Source organism: Lipophrys pholis, assembly GCF_963383615.2.
Source record: "Lipophrys pholis genome assembly, chromosome: 17".
Taxonomy (NCBI): domain Eukaryota; kingdom Metazoa; phylum Chordata; class Actinopteri; order Blenniiformes; family Blenniidae; genus Lipophrys; species Lipophrys pholis.
The window spans coordinates 20910314-20935139 of NC_137643.1; the positions used below are offsets into that span (position 1 = coordinate 20910314).

At 40.8% G+C, this 24826-nt stretch overlaps 2 protein-coding genes across 2 annotated transcripts; both read left to right on the forward strand.

Moving 5' to 3' along the window:
* The first annotated feature begins 1534 nt into the window (after window positions 1-1534).
* On the forward strand, window positions 1535-12761 carry LOC308123003 (CMP-N-acetylneuraminate-beta-galactosamide-alpha-2,3-sialyltransferase 1-like). The gene is made up of 7 exons (XM_080485217.1): window positions 1535-1927; window positions 3914-4216; window positions 8524-8720; window positions 10431-10598; window positions 11560-11605; window positions 11728-11847; window positions 11947-12761. Exons 2-7 carry the CDS (start codon window positions 3962-3964, stop codon window positions 12112-12114), a joined length of 954 nt encoding a protein of 317 aa, XP_080341343.1. The 5' UTR covers window positions 1535-1927; window positions 3914-3961; the 3' UTR covers window positions 12115-12761.
* A 4163-nt stretch (window positions 12762-16924) lies between these two features.
* Window positions 16925-22952, forward strand: LOC308122967 (CMP-N-acetylneuraminate-beta-galactosamide-alpha-2,3-sialyltransferase 2-like; the record flags this gene model as incomplete). The annotated part of the gene is made up of 6 exons (XM_080485150.1): window positions 16925-16993; window positions 17822-18018; window positions 19081-19248; window positions 20916-20952; window positions 21044-21163; window positions 22794-22952. 6 exons carry the CDS (start codon window positions 16925-16927, stop codon window positions 22950-22952), a joined length of 750 nt encoding a protein of 249 aa, XP_080341276.1.
* Window positions 22953-24826: the final 1874 nt, after the last annotated feature.

Consider the following 24826-nt stretch of genomic DNA (forward strand, 5'->3'; position numbering starts at 1 on the left):
AAACACAGTTTAATTTCTGCCTTACGAGCATTCAAAGGCACATCAAGCTTGAAAAAATTAGCAATTACCAATAAATCTGCTTTTGTGCACTTTTCCAGCTTCACTAGTGTGGGAGCCTGTACAAAATCATCAAAATCGAAAGCCATCCTGTTAATTAAACAAAATCTTACCACGGTAGGAAAAAGAAATGGACGAGCCCCCAATTTATGTTACGACCCAGTCTAGGGGCAAGGCCGCAACATAAAAGATTAAAAGAAAGTAAGGAACATAAACCGTGTTCCAAAACAAACACTTGACAAAACAAGTCAGATCACTTCAATGGTGGATTTATTTAACAAAAAGAGGCCTGATTTCCAGGTAAAAAGGTAATTAAATCAAAGTAAAACAAAGAAAGTACTGAATATGTACAACGGTACAAATAATCTCAACTACCAATATGAGAATGCCACCAGTTCTCACACAAAACTCTCACCGAATCACACAGAAATGCTGCTCAGGGGGACATCACCAGTTCTGACAAAAACTCTGACAAGAAAACACACAAACGCAACACAGCTGCTGTCAGGCCGAGTCCCCCCCTTCCTCCACACTTCCTGCACCTTTTGGCTCCTGGCAGGTGAAGAGCTGACCAATAGGGGCTTGACTCCACTTGACGTCTGGAAGTGGGCGGGGCGAGCAGAGCTGCTATGAAAAAAACAGGACTCATACAGAGAAGTACGGACCAAAACAAAAACACAGGAGGACATAAACAGAACTAAAACATACGGCCAAGGCCGTAACAGAGCCGAGTTCGTGAAAGCAAAGTACACCCCTCACTTACCATGACACTGGATGATGAAACTTTCACAACAATTTGTATTTGATGTATAAATAACTGAAGGAATCCACTTTTTAAAAGTCATGTTTTAACCAACCATAAGAGTAATGAAACCTATGTCTTTAAATAATGTGTAGACATTGTCTTTGAATATCGCGCCGAGTTATTAAAAATGTTCAAGAGAGAGGAGGAATGTGAATGTCGATTCTCCTCCAGTGCCGACATGAAGTAGGCACAAACGTTTCCAGCACAAACAAGGAGTGCAGGAGCTTCTTTTTCTCAGCAAATAGATGTGCGCATAAATCACCCCCCCACGCCAATGGGACAAATTAGAAGACAAATACCACGACTGCGTCGTCCTAGAAGGTAGCGGCTCTATTCAATTCAGTTTTCTTTCTCCAGCACCATAAACAAATCATTTCAAGGTACCTCAAGAGGAATAAACCCATGAATTGGGCGTGAGCAAATAGAGGAGGCGGTGGAAGGGAAAAACTGTATTTTGAAAGAAGGAAACCTGCAGAACCAGACTCAGAACTCAGAGGCGAGACTATCTGCTGCTCCGGTCAAGTACACCATGTTCCTGGGTGTTCTGTCTAAAGAAACAGAGCATACAATACAAAGTACTGTAGGTGTGGTTTGATCTGTTCACACTCCTCAATGAAATCCATTTATTCTTTGAAGCCACGCCATCTTTGGAATCAAGCGAAGCGAGAGAACACAATAGAGGAACTCAGTCATCGGTCTCATACAATAATTGTGTTTCCCTCAACAGTTCTAGGAAGATTCAAAATACTTAAAACTGAAGAGGTGTGACGCGCGTGCGTGTGCGCGCATTACGCGGCGGGTGCGCCGCGATGATATGTATCACGTCAGCGCGCGTGATGGAGCCGCTCCATCACAAGGTGTGCGCGTGTGTTTATATTGTTAAGTAAAGGTCACAGCCATTCGACATCTCTGTGTTTGCTTGTGTCTCAACACTTGTTTGGCGTGTTATCAGAGGAGATATCATGGTCCCTCCCTCAACTGCTGCAGACATCTGCACCTCTGACAGTGACTCATCGGGTCTCCTCTCGCCTTGTTGAGCTGCTTCTCCATCTCGCCTCCTGCCAGGTAAGAGGAAAACACACTTCATATCTGGACACTCTGTTCTTTAAACAGTCCCTCCAGGATTTTGCGTGTTTTTTGTATTTTTTTTTGTCATTGTTGCTTGTCTAAAAAAACCCTGATTTCATGGGAGCTTTTCCAGAAAGTTCAGTTCAATTCAAATTTATTTAAATAAATTGTGCATTTTTCTAATCTATTAAGACTTTAGCTCTTCAGACTTCATCTCAGTCTTCAGGAAAAAAAAAACAGTCCACAGACTCTCACAGACATAAAAACAAGAAACAAAATGCACATTCAACTGTCTTGCTGGAAACAATTAGATACACACTAGCCACTAGTCCCTGATGAATTCCAGAACCAACCCATTTGTTTAGTACTGTGAGACTTCACAGGTTTCAGTTGTGGTTTTGGTGAAGTCCGACGGGTCTGGATTGTAGGTCGAAGTCAGGGCTCTGCAACCATTGAGCCATTTTTTCCACCAAATCAAGTTTACTTACGAATAATTTAAAGTAATAAGTAACTTATAAGACATTTAGGAGCTTATCAAGAACATTACCTTGTAAAGAGAGGATTGTCGTTTCAGACAGTGCTTTAACGGTCAATGATTTATCTTGGAGAACTGGTTCCAGTGTCTGCTGCTGCTAAATAATTTTGATGTGATATAAAAGAACTAGATTGTCTTTCCTGTGAATTTATTTGTTTAGGGAAAAAAAACATACCAAAAAAACCCAAAGATAATAAGTATATTGCAAAAAATAAAAAAGCAACACATCTGAAAATGAATGTAAAGAAGTACAAGTTGAATTTATTCATTACATTATAACATTATTGGCAATTTTTACACGTGAAGAGAGATTTGTTTTGCAGATGTGTGCATTTTGGCTCCAAAAACACACAATGAACCAGAAAAAAATAAATAACAAGTGGCTTTTGTTGTGTTGTGGCTTTTGTTGTTGTGTTGCAGCTTTTCTTGTTGTGTTGTGGCTTTTCTTGTTGTGTTGGGACTCTTTGTTGTTGTGTTGTGGCTTTTGTTGTTGTGTTGTGGCTTTTCTTGTTGCATTGCAGCTTTTCTTGTTGTGTTGTGGCTTTTCTTGTTGTGTTGGGACTCTTTGTTGTTGTGTTGCAGCTTTTCTTGTTGTGTTGTGGCTTTTGTTGTTGTGTTGCAACTCTTTGTTGTTGTGTTGTGGCTTTTGTTGTTGTGTCGCAGCTTTTCTTGTTGTGTTGTGGCTTTTCTTGTTGTGTTGGGACTCTTTGTTGTTGTGTTGTGGCTTTTGTTGTTGTGTTGTGGCTTTTGTTGTTGCATTGCAGCTTTTGTTGTTGTGTCGCAGCTTTTCTTGTTGTGTTGTGGCTTTTGTTGTTGCATTGCAGCTTTTGTTGTTGTGTCGCAGCTTTTCTTGTTGTGTTGTGGCTTTTGTTGTTGTGTTGGGACTCTTTGTTGTTGTGTTGCAGCTTTTCTTGTTGTGTTGTGGCTTTTGTTGTTGTGTTGCGGCTTTTGTTGTGTTGCAACTCTTTGTTGTTGTGTTGTGACTTTTGTTGTTGTGTTGCGACTCTTTGTTGTGTTGCGGCTTTTGTTGTTGTGTTGTGGCTTTTGTTGTTGTGTTGCGACTCTTTGTTGTTGTGTTGTGGCTTTTGTTGGTGTGTTGTGTTGTAGGCCCTTCTGGGCCACCGTATGTTGGGGGAAAACAGCCAATCTGGCAACAGCAGCCAACACCGAGTCGAACCGCTGCATGAGTCATAAAAATGCGAATCATCATGTTTATGACTTAGCTACTCGTGTGGACTGAATGGGTGGCAACAATGGGGAAATGCCAGTATTCTGAGGGTAATTGCTCGAACTAGTTCATTTTTGGAACGGTGAATTTAGAACTATGAACTGAACAAGTTCATTTTAAAATTTGTGAACTGAACTTTGAACTAGTTCATGTAGAAACTGAACTTTCCCAACACTGCCAACTGAGGCGGCCACCATCCGTCTTCTTACTTCTGTTGCAGCTCCACTTGAACCGTCCACCTGCCTGTGGTGTTTCAGGGACTTCCGGGATGCGCTGCAGGTTCCGCCCCCGCACCGTCGTGTCCCTGCTGCTGTGCGTGGCCACGGTGGGACTGTTTCTGACCTCGGTGGGGAATCACTCCATGTCGCGCTCCCTGCGAAGCCTCTGGGGGCCACGACTCTGCTCCTGCCACAAATGCCTCCCGGAGCGAAATCCCTGCTTCACCGATATCCTCAAAGAAGCTCCAGATCCATTTTTATCCAAAGAACATGCAATCTCCGCAGAGGACTTCAAGTGGTGGAAGGTAAACGTTTATAAACAGGTTACATCTTGGACCACTGTCTGGAGTGCTTTTTAACCATTATATAGAAAATAATAATCTCTTAGTTTCCAAGACATTAACACATATCTTGAGGGAATTTCACACATATTTTTAAAGTAACGTATAATCAGTGATGCCTCATATGACCCTTTTCTTCAGTAACGAGTAATCTAACGCGTTACTATTTCTAAACAAGTAATCAGGTTAAAGTTACTTCTCCAAGTCACTGTGTGTTACTATTGTAGCGTTACTATTGTAGCGTTACTATAGTAGCGTTACTATAGTAGCGTTACTACTGTAGCGTTACTACGGTAGCGTTACTACGGTAGAATTACTATTGTAGCGTTACTATTGTAGCGTTACTACTGTAGCGTTACTACGGTAGCGTTACTACGGTAGAATTACTATTGTAGCGTTACTACTGTAGCGTTACTACGGTAGCGTTACTACGGTAGAATTACTACTGTAGCGTTACTACGGTAGCGTTACTACGGTAGAATTACTATTGTAGCGTTACTATTGTAGCGTTACTATTGTAGCGTTACTACTGTAGCGTTACTATTGTGGCGTTACTATTGTGGCGTTACTACTGTAGCGTTACTCCTGTAGCATTACTACTGTGGCGTTACTATTGTGGCGTTACTATTGTGGCGTTACTACTGTGGCGTTACTACTGTAACGTTACTATTGTAACGTTACTATTGTGGCGTTACTATTGTAGCATTACTACTGTAGCGTTACTATTGTGGCGTTACTATTGTGGCGTTACTACTGTAGTGTTACTATTGTGGCGTTACTATTGTAGCGTTACTATTGCAGTGTTACTACTGTAGCGTTACTATTGTGGCGTTACTATTGTAGCATTACTACTGTAGCGTTACTATTGTGGCGTTACTATTGTGGCGGTACTATTGTAGCGTTACTCCTGTTGCGTTACTCCTGTAGCGTTACTCCTGTAGCGTTACTATTGTGGCGTTACTATTGTGGTGTTACTACTGTAGCGTTACTATTGTAGCGTTACTACTGTAGTGTTACTATTGTGGCGTTACTACTGTAGCGTTACTATTGTGGCGTTACTACTGTAGCGTTACTATTGTGGCGTTACTATTGTGGCGTTACTACTGTAGCGTTACTATTGTGGCGTTACTACTGTAGCGTTACTATTGTGGCGTTACTACTGTAGCGTTACTATTGCAGCATCCAGCAGGACGAGATTCTTGTCTGTAAAGCCGCTTTATTATTAATCAGAACCGGCTGCTCCTAAGTTCTCCTCCAAACGGACACAAACGAACGCAGCACATGCAGTATGACCTGACCCGCCCCCTTCTCCACTCTTAACCAATCACAGACACAAAAGATTTGGAACCAAGAAATGTCAACACTAAACCATATCATTGCAACAATAACACAACTGCAGGGATGTTGAATTATTTTTGTAAATTCTTTTTATTTTTCCATCAATCAATCAATCAATCAATCAATCAATAAAATACTTTATTTGTCCCCGAGGGGGGCAATTAAAAAGTCGCATATAATATATATTTGGCAGAGAAAATATATAAATATATAAATAGTGCAACAACAGACTACAACTACATCACCGGGTATATAAATATCAGTAATTGTAAAAATCTGATAATAAAACCACGAGTCAGATATAAATACAACAAATAATGTAGGTCAAAGGTTAAATATGTATAAACACGGTGCAAGAGGCCAGGCAGCGATCAGCTCAGAGTTTGAAAAAAAACAATTGTCCTTTTTATTTTGAGACGATGGGGTGGTGTCAGCAGCTGTTGAAAGTAACTAAAAAGGGACTTCTAATCTAACTTAGTTACTTTTAAAAACAAGTAATCAGTAAAGTTACTAAATTACTTTTTTGAGGAGTAACGAGTAATCAGTAATCGGATTACTTTTTCAAGGTAACTGTGGCAACACTGTGTATAATAGACATACTCTACTTATAGGAACGTGTAAGTTTTGCTAGAAAAAAGGCAGAAAAATAGGACTGTTGTGTTCTGGAATACAAGATTCTTGAATATGACAAATGTAGTCAGAATACTGTGTTGAAACTATTTTTAATGGCCACTTCCTGGATCTAACCGACACATTTATCACAATGACACTATAAAAACTAGATTACTTTCACACATAATTCAACAAATATCATCAGAATCAATCTGATCTGTACAGTATGGGAGCAGCCAAGTGATACAAGAAATGACATTAACGTCGGAAAAATGACCCAAAGACTTCGGACAACTTCTTTTCTTTGCTTCTTTCAAACGGATAAAAGTAATTTATAATGTTCATAGTTTGGCCAAACTTTCAAAACATACGTGTGATGCTTTCAGTTTTCAAGTGAAACGGGGAAACTTCCATCGAGTTTTGTGCAATCCGACATTGTCGTCTGTCCATGTGAGTGTCTGTGGACTCGCCAACAGCGCCAGCTTGTGTTTGCATTGCCATGGAAACAGACAGTGTTTTCAAAATGTTACCGTGTCAACGCAAAGCTTTTCTGAAACAAATGCATAAACCTTTTCGAAAACGACAACCTTTATCGTCATTGTATGGCAGCGCAAACAATGAAATTGTTGACCGCTTCTGAATAAGGGGCCTACAAACAGCATTAAAATTAGTAACAGCAGCATAAAGAAGACTTAAGAGTTTAAATAACAAGATAAAAAATATCAGAAATTTCGATATTTACATTCCTTGTCGCTTTAAGGTACACATTCACATTTCGGGATCCTGCACAAAGTACCTGCTTGTATTGTTTTCACTTGAAACAGGGTCTTAAGGGTCTTTTTTTTTTTTAAAAAGAAGAAAAAAGAAAGAAAGAAACACTATACACAGTAAAACCTCTGATGTAGGGACGCCCTCAAATCCGAGGGCAAGTGTCCCCTGAAGACAGGTGTCCTCTCTTCAGAGGGACTGGTCGCGAGGACAAATTGTAGGACCAGTTGATATTGATTGAACCAAACACCAAATATGTTATGGTGATTTAAAAGCAAATAACTGAACCAATACAAAAGATGTATACAAGATAATTATTATATAAGATTTAATTTACTTCAGGTACCACATACAGTCCAGTTTCATCTTGAGTGGACCAGACTGGTAAAATATTGCTGTAATAACCTTTAAATTTACACTTCAAAGTTTTTCTTTGTCGTGGTCACAGTTTATGGAATGAAATTGTCTATATTTTTTACAAGATCAAACAGGTTAATGAAACATTCTGGTGCAAAATACAATGAAATGTCAAAATAAATCCTACATAAGCACCTTGCTTGGTGGGACCAGATTGGAGCCTCTTGCAGTCGGTTTTGTCATCCACCCTCGTCATCCACCCGGTGTGCTCGGCTCCGGTACATTACGTTATGTTACGCGCATCACCCGCGGCCTGAATATTCCGATGATCGGGTCCCGCCCAAGCATTTTGGCCGCTTCAGTGTTGCGCCGCTGGAAATTTGCCAGGCAAACCTGTCCGCTGTCCTCGCCAGGCAGGTTGTCCACTCATCACGGTGTGTTAACAGTTGAATATGTGTCCACAGTGGTCCGCTCATCAGAGGTTCTACTGTATATAAGACAGTAGCATTCAGTTACACATAGCTGCCGGTTCAGAGTCAGTTCAGTCCAACAGTTAAAGTGGAAGTGCAGCAGCATTGAATAAGTAAGTCTGTTTCCTGACGGCAGCAGCAAACAGACAAGTCGTCGGTTGGAGTCGTCCTACAGGTTTACAGGGTTTTATTTGGCAAATATTTGTGTTTGAGTAACCTTTTGATTTTTCTCCTAATCCGAGAGGTATGAGAGAGGTGTGTTGCATTGTTCTGTTATTTTAACCTGGCTTTCAAATGTGAATGAAAAAAACATGCAAATGAATAAAAATGGACTTAATAAAAGACATTTCAGGAAGCAAAGCAGCCTCAAAGCCGTGCTGACAGGAGAAGTTTTTCGGACATTTCACTGTATTTTGTAGCAGAAGGTTTCATTAAAATATGCTTGTTACAACTAGTATACAAACCTAAAGGGGTTATTTTAAAATTCTGAATTAAAAGTCTTGAGGCTATTTTCGTGATCTGCAATATGCTTGATATTGTCATTTTCAGTCAATATTTGTCGCCATTTCTCCCTGAAGTTCAACCCAAGAAGTCTCACTGAACCGTAATATTGAGAAGCGTGAACATTCAGGAAAAGTGCTGAGATGTGAAACTGTGAAGAATTACAATCTTGAACAGCTCATGTACTGATTCACGCGTTTTATTTCCTCTGGTCTTGTGCGTCAGCCCATACAGGGGACAAAAGGCAACTTCACCTTATACAATGAAACGGTGAAGAGAGTGTTTGAGATGTTCCCTCGCTTTCCGACACTTCCCGGCCCCCACCCGGACCGCTGCAGGTCCTGTGCTGTGGTGGGAAATTCTGGGACTTTGAGGGGATCGCATCTTGGACCTTTGATCGATCACCACAACATTGTAATAAGGTAATCAAACCACTGAGTTACCAATGATTATGACTGGGGTTAGGATTAGTATTCATATATCTCACGGTGTTGCATCAGAATATATAACCATCGCGATGGTCCAAAGCGTACGACCTGGGCCCTTCTGCAACTTTTCACTTTTCCATCTATACCAGAAAATTGCCTTTTTTGTGCCGGCGTGTTGAAGTGACACCAAATCCCAAAAATAAATGTCCTGCAGGTCGCTTGTGAACAGTCTGTACTGACAGACCTTCTTTCAACTGCTAATCTCAGAAATATTTTTTACATATCCAAGACATCAACTCCAGTCCAGACATGGTCTGATGTTGCGCTTAACAGAGGCATATTCAGCCAGAGCAGGCATGATCCTCTGGTTCTGAATGAAATGTGTTCTAACGTGAACCATTCAGAACTCGGGGGAGTTGATTGAGCCACAGCCCAGCCAGTATTTGTGCGAGGGGCCTGTCGGGTAGTAAATGGCCTGAAACATTGACCCTATGTGGGTTTGTCCTCGGGTTCCATAATGGCCCCTTTCCAAATGCCCATGTGGGCTCAGTGCAGTCTTGGTGCCCATGTGGTACCATTAGAAGTTGTCCAGTCCCATAACTGACCTAACTAGGACCCATAAAGGAAGCCCACATAACCTATACAGGGCACTCTCGGTCTACCGTTAGGGTCCCATGTAGACTGTTCATTGTTAACCCATGCTCACTTGGTACCCCAGTACCCCAGCCAGAAACCACGATTACTCTGAGGCAGAAAAGACAAACTGACTGAGCCGAAACCTAGCAAATGCAACAAGCTCCTTTTCAAGACAATACCAGTTGGACACTCTTTTGACGGGGGTCTCAAATCATGGAAAGTCAGAACGGGAAGGACTGAAAAGTTCACCGGCTCCTTTGACACACGGGAGAGGTCCCGAAAAATGACTTTTGCCAGCTCATAGAGGAACTGAAGGACTCTAATTCACAAAAATGTTTCCATCCCAAGGCCCCATTCCAACCCTGGGAACATGAAATGAACCTTTCTCTCGCCCTTCCGCCCAGAACACATGGCTGATTTCGACATGCCTCTCCAGTGGGATAAAGTTCATCGACAATTTTGACATTGATTGACACTTTGCCCCCATGATAGCTCACTCAAACAGGAGGATCACGATAGGCAGCAAGGACACCAGTGCAATCAGGGAGACGTCATCAAATATAAGACGAGACAGAAAGAAAAATAATTACAGAACAAGCCAAATGCAGATTTGTACTTTCACATCAGCTCCCAGAGTAACTCCATAACCTAGACTTGACTCATTTAGTTCAGATAAAAAAAATAATCTTTTTGGGTTGAATATAAAGGTTCGGCTTTCCATTTCATGTTAAGTTGAATCTCTCTGTCATTTTGCTCATGCATCATGTGGCGTTCAGGAAGTAAAACTGGTCTTAGAAATGGATTTGTATTTTACTTTGATTAGTCCTTGTTTACCTTTGATATTTTCTCTGTTTGTTTTGTAATCACTTGTTTGTTTTGAAGTACTTTGTTATTTCAACTTGTACAAAAAGTACCTTACAGCTCAAGCTCGGTTTGTGGTTTATTTATTCTAAACATGTGGAAACCTTTAAAAAAAAAAAAAAAAAAAGATTTAGAAAGTGATATTGAGGATAAATTGTGCAGGGATGAAAAGACCCTAAGGTAATGTGACTGTTCTATATTGTCTAGAATAAACCGCGGCCGCACTGAAGGCTATGAACAAGACGTTGGGGCCAAAACAACTCATCGCGTCATGTACCCGGAAAGTCAAACCGAACTGGACAACTCCACCTATCTCTTGTTTTTTCCGTTCAAGACAAGAGATTTTCTGTGGCTCATGGACCGCTACCGCACAGAGTAAGTCCACCCGCGGCAACCCTCTCTTGTCTTTATCTGTGTTTTCAAAACAGGAATGAAAAACCTTGGTGGCTGCAGGAACAGTGTTGCACAAGGTTAGAAAGCTCAAGCTGTGTGAGAGTGCATTTGGGAGTGACAGCTGGAGTTTCTACAAACAAACCGGATGACGTTTTTCTTTTCTGAGAAGCCAAATTCTAAACAGGAGCCGCACTGCGGTGCCCAAATCTTCTCCACAAGATCAACTTTATCTTCATGTTCATTGTCTTGAATGAGTATTTAAGAACCTTCTCCATAACCCAGTCCACCGGGCACATCAGAAAACACTTACGACAATCTCGGGCAGATCTGGTAAAAAAAAAATGTCCACTGCTTATTTCTTTGACTTTTGTATGTTATTCTGAGTTGGTGTGTGCACCGGTGTTTGGATTTATTCTGATGTTGTGGTAAATCTGAGATCAGAGAGGGGGTGCACAGACTCTCTTGATGGCAATCTGGGCGTAGGGAAACACTGGTGACCTCTATCGTCTTAAACTTCATTTTGGCGAAGGATTAACTCAAAGGAAAGAATAGGTAGAAATCACAGCAGGCGGGGGATTTGGATCCTCCACTTCCTTACTCCCTATTAACCCCCCCCCCCCCCCCCAAAAAAAAAACATGTCTCTTGAGAAACTCATGCATTTAATATCCCCTAAATATTGACATGTAATTTCTGCCGCTGGAACAAACAAACGTAATTCAACTGAAGTGAATAAGCGTGTTAAACATAACAGGAAAGAGTCAGAATTCGTTGTCGCCGTCACATTTGAGGTTCAGCTTCAGCCCCAGAAGTCGTCACCTGTCAAATTTATGCTCTAAAGAGGTCCAGATGATGACCTCATTTCTGCTTTATATGCCTCTTCATAAGCTGAGCTTAAGCTCACCAGTGTTCATTAAATGGAATCATTCATTTTGTCTCCGACAGCGAAAACGCTGCTGCGAAGTCCAAACGATTTCCGAACAAGGATTTGGTGAGTTCCCTCAAACAGTTCCGTGCTGAACAGCGTGAGCTTGAACAGAATCCTAAGCCTAAACTCCCAACACTGACAGCTGGAAACATCTGGCTAATAAATGATTGTTCGATTCTTAACAGGTGTTGATCCTCAGCCCAGCGTTCATGCGGTATGTTCACGAAGCCTGGCTGAGGAGGGCGGGAAGTTACGCGTCCACCGGTTTCATGGGCTTAGCTCTCAGCATGTACTTCTGTGACGAGGTCAGTGAGTTGACTCTCAAAGGTTTTCGCTTCACAGCACAAAATCGGAACGTGACTTTTATTTACGTTTTTGTCCGTCTCTCTTTTGTTTCCTCCCAGGTCAATGTTTTCGGGTTTGGCGCGGACCAGGATGGAAACTGGGACCATTACTTTGAAATACTGAGAAACAAAAAGCTAAAAACTGGAGGTCATCCTGGCAGCCATGAGTACACAATGATTGAGAAGTTGCACGAGAAGAAGATAATCGAGTTTTTTAAAGGATTTTAACTTTTTTCCTGTTGTTTTGATGAAAACAAAAATCTGTGCTTGCATACAATGATTTGCAGACAATGGGATTTCCACTGCAGAATGTTTTATTAAATCTTTTTAAAGCTCTTGGGGACTGAACTTGACAACCTTTGATGTGTTCTTTGCAATGTCACGTTTGATGGCTACACTGTTGTGTTTAGAAGATCAATGAATGCATCTGAGAAGAAATGACTCTGCTCTCTTTTATTCGTTTGGTGCCACACAAAACCTAAATTAAGAGAGTTTTGGACAATTGTTATAAAAATGTGAAGATCAGAAGGAAGATGCCACACAGCACAACTTGGGGGTAAAAAAGGATTCCAGGACCTTAAGTGGTGTCTTCTTCTGAAAAAACCCATGTTGTTTTTGAGGAAAGGTATCTTTTCTTGTCGCAGTGTGATTAAACATAACTTCATTATGTTATGAGTATTGAGGTTTTGCTCTAGGAAAATGGGAATTTTATGCAAAATTGGGCACGGTGACACAAATGTGTTGTAGATATACTGTATATTGATTATTTCTCCTCATTTGTGCTGTTTTCAATGCATCCTGGTGATGGCTTGGTTTGTTTTTAATGTATTCAGAGAGCGAGGTCTTTTTTATACTTCAATAAATGTAAGAAATTTAAAGTTGTCTTCAGGTTTGTTTGTTTTTTTTCTTCTGTTTTGAATACGATTGATCTAAATCCGGGGTGTCAAACTCTGGCCTACGAAGCAAAACCAAATGACGTAGTCGCTGATCGCGCACGCGGCGCTTATCAGAGATCGACTGATTTTGCAGCCGATCAGAAAGGGAGGGGCTTTTGTCTGCTTTGAGGCAGAAATGGAGGAAAGAAGTGACGGGACGCTACTCCTCTTCAGCTTCGCGTCAGTTATTTTCATCAATGTGGCTAAAAAGACAACATATTTCGAATGTTACTGAAATCTGGTCTCTGCTGCTGTTGATTCAATGGACGTGTTGATTCCCAGCAGGGAGAACTCTTATACAAACAAAAGCTTCTCTCCTCCGATTGGCTGTGAAATCGGTCTTTTCCTCCACTGACTGAACTCACTGGTAGTTTTCCACCTGATATCTCAGCGGAGCCGCAATGTGTGACTTGTAGATGAAAGAAACAATCTGTGACTCGCGGAGAATAACTTCACATTGATTCAGGGGCACAATTTTATATATATATATTTATTTTTTTTAACCAAATTTACTGTAACAATTGAAGGAAAAATGTGAGCGTGTCAGTTTTATAACGTGAGACTTTTAAATAGGATTTGTGCACATGCAATTAAACGTTTGTGAATGTGTAAGCGTTATATTTACAGACAGAAAAGTAAATCTACATGTACAAAGCTCATGGGGCACAACTACAGATGTAATCCACAAGTACACAGCTCATGGTACAAAACTAGAAATTCCACTTTTACAAGTGCTCAGATCTTTTTCCGCGATAATACCGCCATACCTTTCATTCCTGAATTATTTGGAGGTGTGACGAGACGATTAAACTCATAGTACGTGCTTCTAAAGCCATCAGTGTAACAGAAGTATATATAAGAGCTTACCAGATATATACAATTAGGATGCCTCCAACCAGCACAGGTCTAACATTGATGACTTTTGATATTTTCCCAACTATCGATTAAAGCAGTAACGTAAAACAAAGTTTCCACAGTGCACAGGAATGGCACCTCCAACAAAAGTGTAAACGTGTGATAAACCTCGATCCTGATCTGGGACAAAGTTTAGAAGCTTTCCTGTTTGAAGCACTCAGAGTCTGTCATTACGTCAGGCCAGAGAGCGCTGATGACCTCCAAGTGCTCCGAATAACAGTTTTGACTTAAGTGTCCTGACCTTCCTGATATGAAGGCGGCATAAAAACTGATGCCTCCCTTTCGTCTGCTCTCGCCGGTCAGGCTGTTTGTCTACATCGCGTTGAGAGCGGAGGCAGACTCAAGCACCAGAACAAGCAAGTAGTAGGCTGAATTCACACACTGGGGGGGGGGAAATTTATTTCAGTCTCAACGGCTCAAATCAAGATCCAGGCCATTATCGTGCTGTTGTATTTTTCTTTCTAATTGGGATCCGTAGATGTTTTGAAATGTTACAATCTGAGCACGGCAAAAAGAAATCTGTTAAAATTCCTTTTTTCCGTGTTGCCCTATCTGTGGGCGGCCAAGTTGAGGCACTACGGAGAGCCCATCGGGGTCAAGGGTCCGAACTTCTAACCCCAAATCCACTCCTCCAGGCTCTAGTCCACCGCTGCCTCCGAAACTGTTGATGGAGTGAGTTAGGGTGTGAAAATGACGTTTTTTGGAATTAATCAGTAGATTAGAGTGTCAGTATTGTTGAAGACAGATTTGGGGAGAGTTTCGTCATAACATCAAAGAAAAATTAAGAGGAACAGAGCAATATTTAATGAAGCCAAAGACAGAAAAAAAGTAGTTATGGTGTTTTTTTTTTTTTGAAGAGTTTAACTGTATTTTCATGAAAGACGCCAAGAGAGCTACAGTAACACAAAACTGTAAAGCCACTTCTCCTGCTCGTAGTAACCGACTACGAACTGTCAAACACAGATACCATTACTAAAGTTTCAGCGAACTGAATCCTTTTTTTTTTTTTTAACAGTTATTTTTATTAAACATCAGAGAAAAAGCACCTTTTGTTTCAGAAAAGTTTCATGTTTACACAGTAACGTTCTGAAAACGATGTCTGTGGAGCATGGAAACTGCGGAAATGCTGAAAACAATATAGGTTTCATGACGGGCCACTAGTGGGAGCTGTTTGCTTTGGGAACCAAACCACCCACACATGCGCGGAGAACAACAACACACTATAAATATTAACAATGGTGAGCACACGGACATTCGTATGGACAGACGACCAAGTTGCATTGCTAGTATGAGTGATTCAACTATAAAACTACCAAGTCCGACAATATGGACTGGGAGTCATGACACGACAGAGGCCGCCACTGGTGTTGTTGTTGTTGTCCAGCTACCAACAGCGTTTCCTAAAACTTGCGTTTTTCCCATTTCCACGGAGACGGAGAAGTTTTCCATTTTCACTTGAAGACCTTGTCGTGTCGACGGTGCATCCGTCTTCCTCTTGGCAATATGCATTGGCACAGACACATTCGCGTTATCCTGAAACCTCAGCACCAGTCATTCATAAGTCCTAAATAAACACGAGCTCACCTTGAGGGGACCCATCTGCCGCTGGCCACAGGTTTTTAGTTCACCTTAACTGTCCGGGTGTTGTGCCGAGCCGAACAGTCTGAAGTGCACAGTGCCGACATGTCAGTTACCACCAGGAGGCGTTGCAACACGGTGGTTGGCAATCATCAAAAGGGGGTCTCCAGTGAGGGGAGACATCGTTTACTTGCACATTTTCTGGAAAAGTGACCACGTTATCAGGAAACCGCCTGCCTGACCTTGGCGTGTAGTGACGAAAAGGGACAATATCAGACATGAGTACCGCCATGTTGCAATGTGTGACATTCCGCGTCAGAGACACAATTGAAAGCAGTGCCCGTGTTACTCTTCTTTTAATAACTAATACAAAACCACTGTTTTAATTTAATGGACTCGCAGTAAATGTATAAATTACCTCACATTTAGTTTTTCTGAGTTCTGAAGAAACACACACACGCACACAGACACACACACACACACACACACACACACACACACACACACAATGTGTTTTTTATCTCACCCGTCACTGAGCCTTGGCCTCTCACTGTTTGAGCGGCGGCTCAGCGGATGGCGGCTGCTCTTTGTCTCATCACTTCTCTCTCGCTCTCGCCTGATTTTTATTTCTCCTTGTGCCAGGTAAGAGACACAATTCTAACAATTTGCCGTGCTGCTTTGTCACATTGACGCACCGTTTACTCTGAAATCACAGCTAGAGTGTTAAATCCCATTTTTTCAATGACATGAACGCACAAATATATGTATAGATAGTCTACCTAAACTAGATCAATGACTCATTTATTTTCCAGATTTTGTTGATTATACTTACGTTTGTGTGTTTCTTCCTCGCATTTTAGAATCTAACCAATACCTTGTTATCATCCATGTCACTGAAGATCACCTTTTTAACTCCTGTTGAACCAAAATCAATTTCACTCCTCTTGAGACATAAATCAAGCCGCAATAATAAACTTTATATAGCAAGTGGAATTTTTTTAGTCTTTCAGAGAGACCTGGCAGTCTGTCCTGCGTCTGGACTTACAGGATGTCTCTTGTTTAATCTCAGGGCCTTATCAATTCCTCTGATAGTATATTTATTGTCACTGTGACTCTACTGACTGGTAAAGAGTCCAGCTGTGTCAAACTGCTTTCAAGATATGTTCTAAAAAATAGCCAGATATAAGAACTTTTCAAAATAGAAGCAGTGCTGTGCAAGACAAAAAAAACAAAACACAAAATTTCCCAAAATCAAACAGGACCCACTGTGAAATTAAAACTGCGTGAAACTCATAATGCATCTTTGACAGGTCAGGTTTTTTAATCAGGTGTCTCGTAGATCACTATGGTCGTCACTTCCTTGAGCTGAGCCACCGCTTGAAGACTTATTAAAATGATCCCACAGCCGTTGTTGTCCTGAATCTATAGAGGAGCAGAACCTCACTTTGCAGAGAGAAACGCGATCGCAGTGAGTAAACATGTGACCGAAGCATAAACAATCAGAAGCTGCTCGGGATTCAATTGATTAATAAACTTTTGAGTTAACCAAGTTGAATATTCTACCTTTGCATGTGTCCCACAGATCAGACCTGTTCTTCTGTGGCGCTATGATGCGCTACAGACCGAGGTTCTTCCTGTTCACCATCACGCTGCTGTGTTTCGCTGCAGCCGGACTCTTCGTCGGCGTTTCGATGAAGTTTCCGATGCCTTGGCGCGTCCTTTTGGAAACACGTCCCTGTGCCTGCAGCAAATGTTTAAGGGATGGCGATTCCTGCTTCACAGAGTTGGTCAACGAAGCTCCCGAGCCATTTTTATCAAGGACATCAAGACCCCCACATGATGCATTCAACTGGTGGAAGGTAGGTTACGCGTTTCACCGTCACATATTTCAAATCTTCTGAGCAGCACAAAAGAAACATGTGAATTCTCTCTTGGTTTCTGTTTTGTTCACTTCTTCTTTTGTTGAATATTTACGACTCCTAACAGATTCTGCAGGTTCAATTGTTATATGCGTTAGAACATTTGTTATAATTGTAAACTCGACATTGCTTGTCATTTATTTTGCGTGACGTGGGGTTTTGTTTCGGTTACTTTCTGTTCCTTCCTCGTGCATTTTCTTCATGGATGTACTGATACCACTTTCTGAAACGACAATGTAAAAGTAGTAACCTTTAGTCACATGGAAGAGAGCTGCAGCAAACGACAAGTCAGCTTATTTGAGCCGCAGGAATAAAAACGAAGAACTGGGAGGTATAGAGACGCAACAGGTTTCACGTCTACCGTGTTAAATCTCAACATCCTTCTGCACACACACACACACACACACACACACACATATACAGACACTACCTAGAAATAACATTTAATCCCTGAAAACATATTAGTGACTGTACAGTTCCATAAAGGTTGAGTTTAGTAAAAATTTCAAAATAACAAAAAGCATCCAACTTTCCTCCCCCCAAATAATTTCAAAATAACTCTGTTGGGTTTTTTCCCCCCTTTTGCAGCGTCTACAGGCTTCAAAATGCAACTACACTTCCTACAATGAGACGCTGGACAAAGTCTTTCAGATGTTCCCGCCTTTTCCAGATGTGACGAAGCCCGGCCCCGACCGCTGCAAGAAATGCGCGGTTGTGGGGAATTCTCGAAATCTAATAGGATCCCATTATGGGTCTCTGATCAATTCACATGATATTGTGATCAGGTAATGATCTTACGAGTCTCTGTTTTCAAAAGTCATGGATGGATTACTGGGCATCAGGAACCAGAGGGAACTCGGTAGCGCCTCAGCCAAGCGTGTGTTTGAAGTTTAACTGGTTTCCTCTCAATGTCAAGTGACATTAGTTGTGTCTTCCCTACATCACCGCATTGTGGAGGCTTATTTTACACATGGTTGCAAAAACCAAGTCGTCATTGACAAAGTCAGAAGCTGTATTTGCCTTCGTCACGCATGTAAAACCTGATCAGTCGTAACAGACCAATACATGCTACGGTAATAAACCAATACATGGAAACAAGACTCGTGGTTGATGAGGATATTTCAGAGAGTTATTGAACCGGAGCAGTGATTTATGTCGATCCTCATTCTGAATGGAGCCCATGAACGCAAAACATTCCAATCATGAATACCGAGTTCAGGTCAGATTATCATGATAAGGTAAAAAAATAAAAAAATAAAAAATCTTACAAGTCAACTAAACTAATAATACTTTATCATTCCCCTTGGGGAAATTCCATTTTTACACATTTACTGCTGTTGGCAGTTCCGGGGAGCTGATGGCAGTCAAGGGTCTGGACCCACTTTGGTGACCTGTCCACTGTGGGAATTGAACCGGTGAACTCCTAATATCTAGTCCACTTCTCAAGCCTCCGGGCCACTAAACACATGATGCTTCATGCACAGTGTTTCGGGAAAAAAATAGTGGCAAAGCTCTCAAACATGTACTTGTCATTTTCTGAACTGACTCTGGACCGAATCTGATCCTTTAATCCGAGGGAACACGTTCAGGTGCACAAAAAAGCAAGTGATCATGCAAATGTCGCTGTTAAAAGGATTTGCTGAAATGTGTGTGTGTGTGTGTGTGTGTGTGTGTGTGTGTGTGTGTGTGTGTGTGTGTGTGTGTGTGTGTGTGTGTGTGTGTGTGTGTGTGTGTGTCTGTCTATTGGACTGAGTGAACTCATCATGAAACTGTGATTCCTGAAAGTTTTCCAATATTTCCATGCTTCAGTTGGAACAAGCCTCTCATTATTTCCGTGCCCTTTCCAGAATGAACCGTGGTCGCGTGAAAAACTACGAAGAAGACGTTGGGAGTAGAACGACTCATCACATCTTGTATCCGGAGAGCGCCGTGAACCTGGAGAACGCTACTCATCTGGTGTTTTTCCCATTCAAGATAAGGGACTTTGACTGGCTCTTCAAGAAGTTTGATTCAAAGTAGGTCAAAGAACTGGTGACTGAAGGATACCTTCAGTGGCCTTCAAATCTTGATCCAAAATACTTAGTGAGTATCAAATACGTCATTGTACTGTGTGATATTTTGAGTTGCAACTGAGCACGACGTATGATGAAGGCAGCAGATTCAGAGCATAGTATGGCCCTGTAGAGTGTCTGTTGGTCCAGTACTCCAATCAGAAATATGTAGGATGAACTAGTACAACTGGTCTTAGAAGACGTTCCACTGCTTGTCCAAGTGTTTTCATCACTTTATGTTCAGTTCAAGTCCCGTTAATTTTCTTCAATTGCTTCAATTGAGAGTCAATAAGACAGATCATTTAGTTGAAGTTGGTCAAGGAGCCTGTCTACCACCTCAGTGAGTAGAAATATTGTGTAGTTTTAGTATGTAAATTAACTGTTAACACCAGGAAACAACTATATCATTATATATATGATTATTATGTATGAGGCCCTTTAAACCTTGTAATATCCATTCACACAAACCGCAACACAGAAAATGTATTCAAGTACACAAATAATTTCTTTATTCAAAAAAAAAAAAAATCCCTAACAATTACAATTTTCATCTTAAAACAATTTCAACAGAAAACGCTCTACTAAGCCGGCAGAATAAAGTAGCCTAAATCAACAGGCCTGTTCACTGGAGTGTGTAGAAATCAAAACGGACTTGTTCTCCAAACTAAAAGAATCAACAAGGTAGTACCATTTTGGACCCTGCCTGATCTGGAGGATGAGTCTAGTTTTTCTGGTCGAAAACGATCCAGGAACGAGTCAAAGAGTCCAAACGAAGCCAGCCTGACGTCTGTCTCTGCTCACTGGTTAAACCAGGAGTTAATTCAGTCCAAAAACGTCTTGAAACTTTAAACTGAAGGTCCAGAAAAGTGGCGTCTTGCAGCTTAAGTTGCTAATAATCCATAGAAACAAGTTGCTCAACTTTTGAGAACAGAGATTTACCTCACAATTCGAGACATTTGTTTCCAAGAATCTGATTGGCTGTCAGAATGGCTTCATGCTTCTCGCTACACTGCCCCCTACAGGTTTAGCTGCTCATATGAAACAGGTGTTTATGCAGGTCCGTGTAAATGTGGCCTGAGTGGTGGCCACAGAAGGGAAGCGCTCCCGGATTTAACTTTCTTACAAAATAAATGAAATGAAATACATTACAGCATTTTCACATAATCTCATTAACTTTTAGCCACACAGTTTTACATAAACCAAAATGATGTATTTATATTACTCTTTTTAAAGTGCTTTTAACCCTTTATTTATTATTTATTGTATTTATCTATTAATTTGTTTATTTCTCATGATCATACATTTGTTAATACTTTTCACTGGGCTACACCGAGAATATGTCACACGCTGTATGGCGGCAGACAAAAATGCCTCTTTGGCCAAAAAGAATGTAAAGAATTTCTGCACAATGTCATGAGCTGTACTGTGTCACAAGTGAAAACACAAGTACGACCATCTTTTTTTGCTCGTTGTGAATATTAGTTTCTCCTGGGTCATCTCCCTCATGTCTCTTTCACAGTATCCTGAGCTGTGTAAAAATGTAGGAAAGCAACTAAAATCTAGATTTATGCTGACGAGTACAAATTTGATCATTCATTTGTCTCCTTCTCTTGATCAATTTTCTTCAACAGGATTCCGAAGTCAAAGACAATTGCCAACAAGGATTTGGTGAGTAAAATGTTGACGCCTTTTTTTTTTTTTTAAAGGGACGTAAGCTTTTCAAATGTGTATTTGAAGGGTGTGGTTTGATTCTCAACAGGTTATGATAGTTAATCCAGCCTTCATGAAATTTGTTCATCACGAGTGGCTGGCACGGAAGGGCCATTGGGCGTCCACTGGCTTCATGACGTTTGTGCTCAGCTTGTACATGTGCGATCAGGTTGGTTCTGTATGACTATTGGATATCAAAAGACACGATAGAATAAATGTTCAAAATCAATTGACTGACATGCTTGAGGAGTGCATATTTGGGTGAAAAAGTGAAATGACTGGGACGCAACATGACCTTCAAAAGTTCATAATGAAATTCTGTTGTATCTTATTCCATTAGTCCACTTAATTAATGCATTGTATACATTTTCAATTTTCAACTTCATTTCTAAAGCACCGCATAAAAATACAGTCATTTCTAGGTGCTTATAACAGAGAGAAACCCAACAAATGAACGTAGATACAATAATATAGATTTATGTTTACTGTCCACCATTTACATGACAATGTTTAGCAAAGAGTTCAGCGTTAACGCGGTAAAGTTTTGAAAAAGATGCTTAAATGCTGAACATGATTTAATTTCCATATCGATCCATGAGTTGGCATTGTTGGTTGCTTTTGTGATGAAACCACACACACATGCAGGAACATTAAAAATGGTAAATACACAGACATTCATATGAACAGATGACAAAGTCAAGTTACTATTAATGGTGGATCGTTATTACAGGTGAACTCTCAACTATAAAAGCACCAAGTCCCAGGAGAATATAGAGTCATGACACTCTGGAGGGAAACGTTGTGCAGAAGAACTACTTACTAGCCGGGGTGCACATGTGCAGTAAGCAGTGACCCCTCCCCATTTCCACGGAGACAGAGTCAAAGCTTTTTTCTTGGGAGACGTTTTCGCCTCAAAAGTCATGTCAACAGAGCCTTGATTTGTCGGGTTCTAAAACAGTGAGGCTTTCTTCTCGCGAGATACAAATAGCTCTGCTGGCGAAGAGAATGCAAACATTTGACCTTCTGCTCAACGTTTTGATTGGCTTGGTACAGCCTATATCCCAACACATTTAAATTTTTTTTTAATTGTGGAAGGAATCTGGAGTATATTATAGAAAATGCTGTTGTTGTTTTGTTTTTTTTCTTTACGTTTCTTTTTTTTTTGCTATGGAACTACGTATCAGACCGAAGCAAAAAATGATCTATACGTGCACCTGAATGAAAATATGTCCACGATACCATGCCAAACTTTTGACCCGATAAACCAAACCATGTTACCAGTGCAGCAAATAGAGTAAAGCAAATCAAAACGCTTCAACTCCTGTCGTTATGAACTAGGGAATTTAGATCTAATCGGTTTTATGAACTCAATCCAGTGTTTCCAATTGTTTGATTTAACTTTCTCCTCCTCCAGTCCCACAGAAAAAGTGAGCTTTTTCATCACATATAAATCATGCATGACATCCATCCAGTCTTCAACGTTAGGAAGCTCTGTCTTCAGCCACTTCCTGGTAATTGCTTTTATTTATCGCCAAATCGTCTAAATGCTGCGTACAATTTCCCAAAATATAAAACCTCGAACATGAATGGAAGATCGACCCCCCCCCCAAACACTGTCCGTGCAATTTTTAAGCTCCTGCTAATAGCTGCCATTGGAGGGACAGTCCCAGGACAGGTGGACAGGGTCGGCTTTCTTTCGGTTTGTATGAATATGCTAATTCCTCACAGGAATCCCGCAGCCACGAAGAGAACTCCTGGTAATGAAGTTCCAGCACTAACCAGCCACCCTCTTTTCGCAGGTGAATGTTTTCGGGTTTGGAGCTGACAGCGATGGAAATTGGAGCCATTACTTTGAAAAACTCCGCAATAAAAGGCTTAAAACTGGACTCCACCCCGGAAAGCATGAATATGAAGTTTTTCAGAAATTACACAACAAAAAGAAGATACAGCTTTTTTAGGGTTGATAATAAAAAAGAAACAACAACAAACAAACACTTCTCTCCATTATCGACGGATTTTGCTGCTGACTTTAAAATTCGAACACAAACAGTTGCTGGACGAAAGACTTGGGTAGTGGAAGACACGCCCGTGCCTCCAAGATGTGATACGTTACCAAAGCTCGTTTTGCAGGTTTCCTCAACATACCGGCTTTGACTTTGTTATACAAGCACTGAGTAATAAATAAAATCATGACTCCTGTTTTTTATCTCATGGCTTTGTTATGCATTCTGTTGACTGTTTTTTTCCTTCTGTGTTAGTTTGGTCACATTCATTTGCTTTGTACAGAAAATAATATTAGTTAAATGGACTAAAAGATCCCATGTATAACTTGGATTCACCCTTTATGAAAAATCTTACTGGTTGTTTACAGTTTACAGACAGCAGGAGTTGACGCCTATGCCAAGGATGGTCAGTGCATAAGCCTAGGCTTGGCAAAAAATTGTGTGATGTCATTGCCTTGAAGGTAGTCCCAAGGTTTAATTACACAAAAAAGAGACATTATGAGTTTGACTATTCACGCAGAGATACCTGATGGTTTAAATTTTTGTCTTTGTGTGTCAGCTGTGTAGTTTTTACAAACAAACGTCAGTTACATTCGTCATTGCCAATTTACTGTGCGTCAATAAGTCCAGTGTTTCCTCCAGGACATAGACCTTAAATGGTGCATAATGCACTGTGCACTACAAAATACTATATTGTGACGATATTGAACGAACCAAACACCAAATAATATATTATGAAAGGAACCTACTTATTTGAAAGCACATTACTGAATCAATATAAAGATGTATATAATATATACAAAGAGGTATACAAAATAAATACTAAATAAAATTTGACTTCAGGAGACACGTACAGTCTAGTTTCATCTTGAGCGGGCTGGACCAGTAAAATATTGCTATAAGAAACCTTTAATTTGACAGTTATTTGATTTGTTGTGGTCACAGTTTACGTGGTGAAATTGTCTATAATTTTGCAAGATCACACAATTACAACTGGAAATCACTACAATCTCAACATAAAGTCAATTTTAATGAAACCTTCTGCTCCAAAATACAGTGAATTGTAAAAAAAAATAAGCCCCTCCTATAAATCCTATGTATAACCACCTTGCTTAGTGGTTTCTGGGGCTGATTGGAGCTTTTGGCGGCCGGTTTTGGTCCACGGGCCTCGTGTTTGACTGAAGTAAACTTCACAGCAGCACCGAGTTGCTGGTGGCTGTCCCTCATTAAGGTGTGTTAACAGTAAAAATCTCTATGCTTCTCTATTTCTCTGCTCTTACTGGGTCCCTTCTTCCGAGGTTTTGAGCAGCTGTGCGCTATTTATTCCGCCGTCTTTTTTGAAAATTGACCGTCCAAATGACGGCTGGAGGTCCGCTGCCTTAATCTGCACTGAAATGGAGCTGCAGCTACTTAAAGTGGCTTTAGCAGCAAAAATACTCTCAAGCTATTGGCTTGAGATCTCAGATGCATAGCTTATTTACATTATTTGTCACATTCACCTATTCATCCTATATCTCATACCAATGGCGATGGCTGCCATGCAACATGCTCACATCACTGAGACCAACTGAGGGATCGGTGCCTTGCCTAAGGACCCTTGAACCCATTGATGGGGCCAGGCAGGGGATCAAACTTACGACATGAGGATTTCAGACTTTATTCATAATGCAAATACTTCAGAGACTTTCCACAGGGTTTGGTTGAAACAACTCGTCGATCTTCTCATATAAGGCTTTTTCAATTATGGTATTTGTGAATTTAAAAGTATGATTTTCATTAATGGAAGTATGTCACTAGTGGTTCAGGATTAACTGGCTCCATTTTGGGGG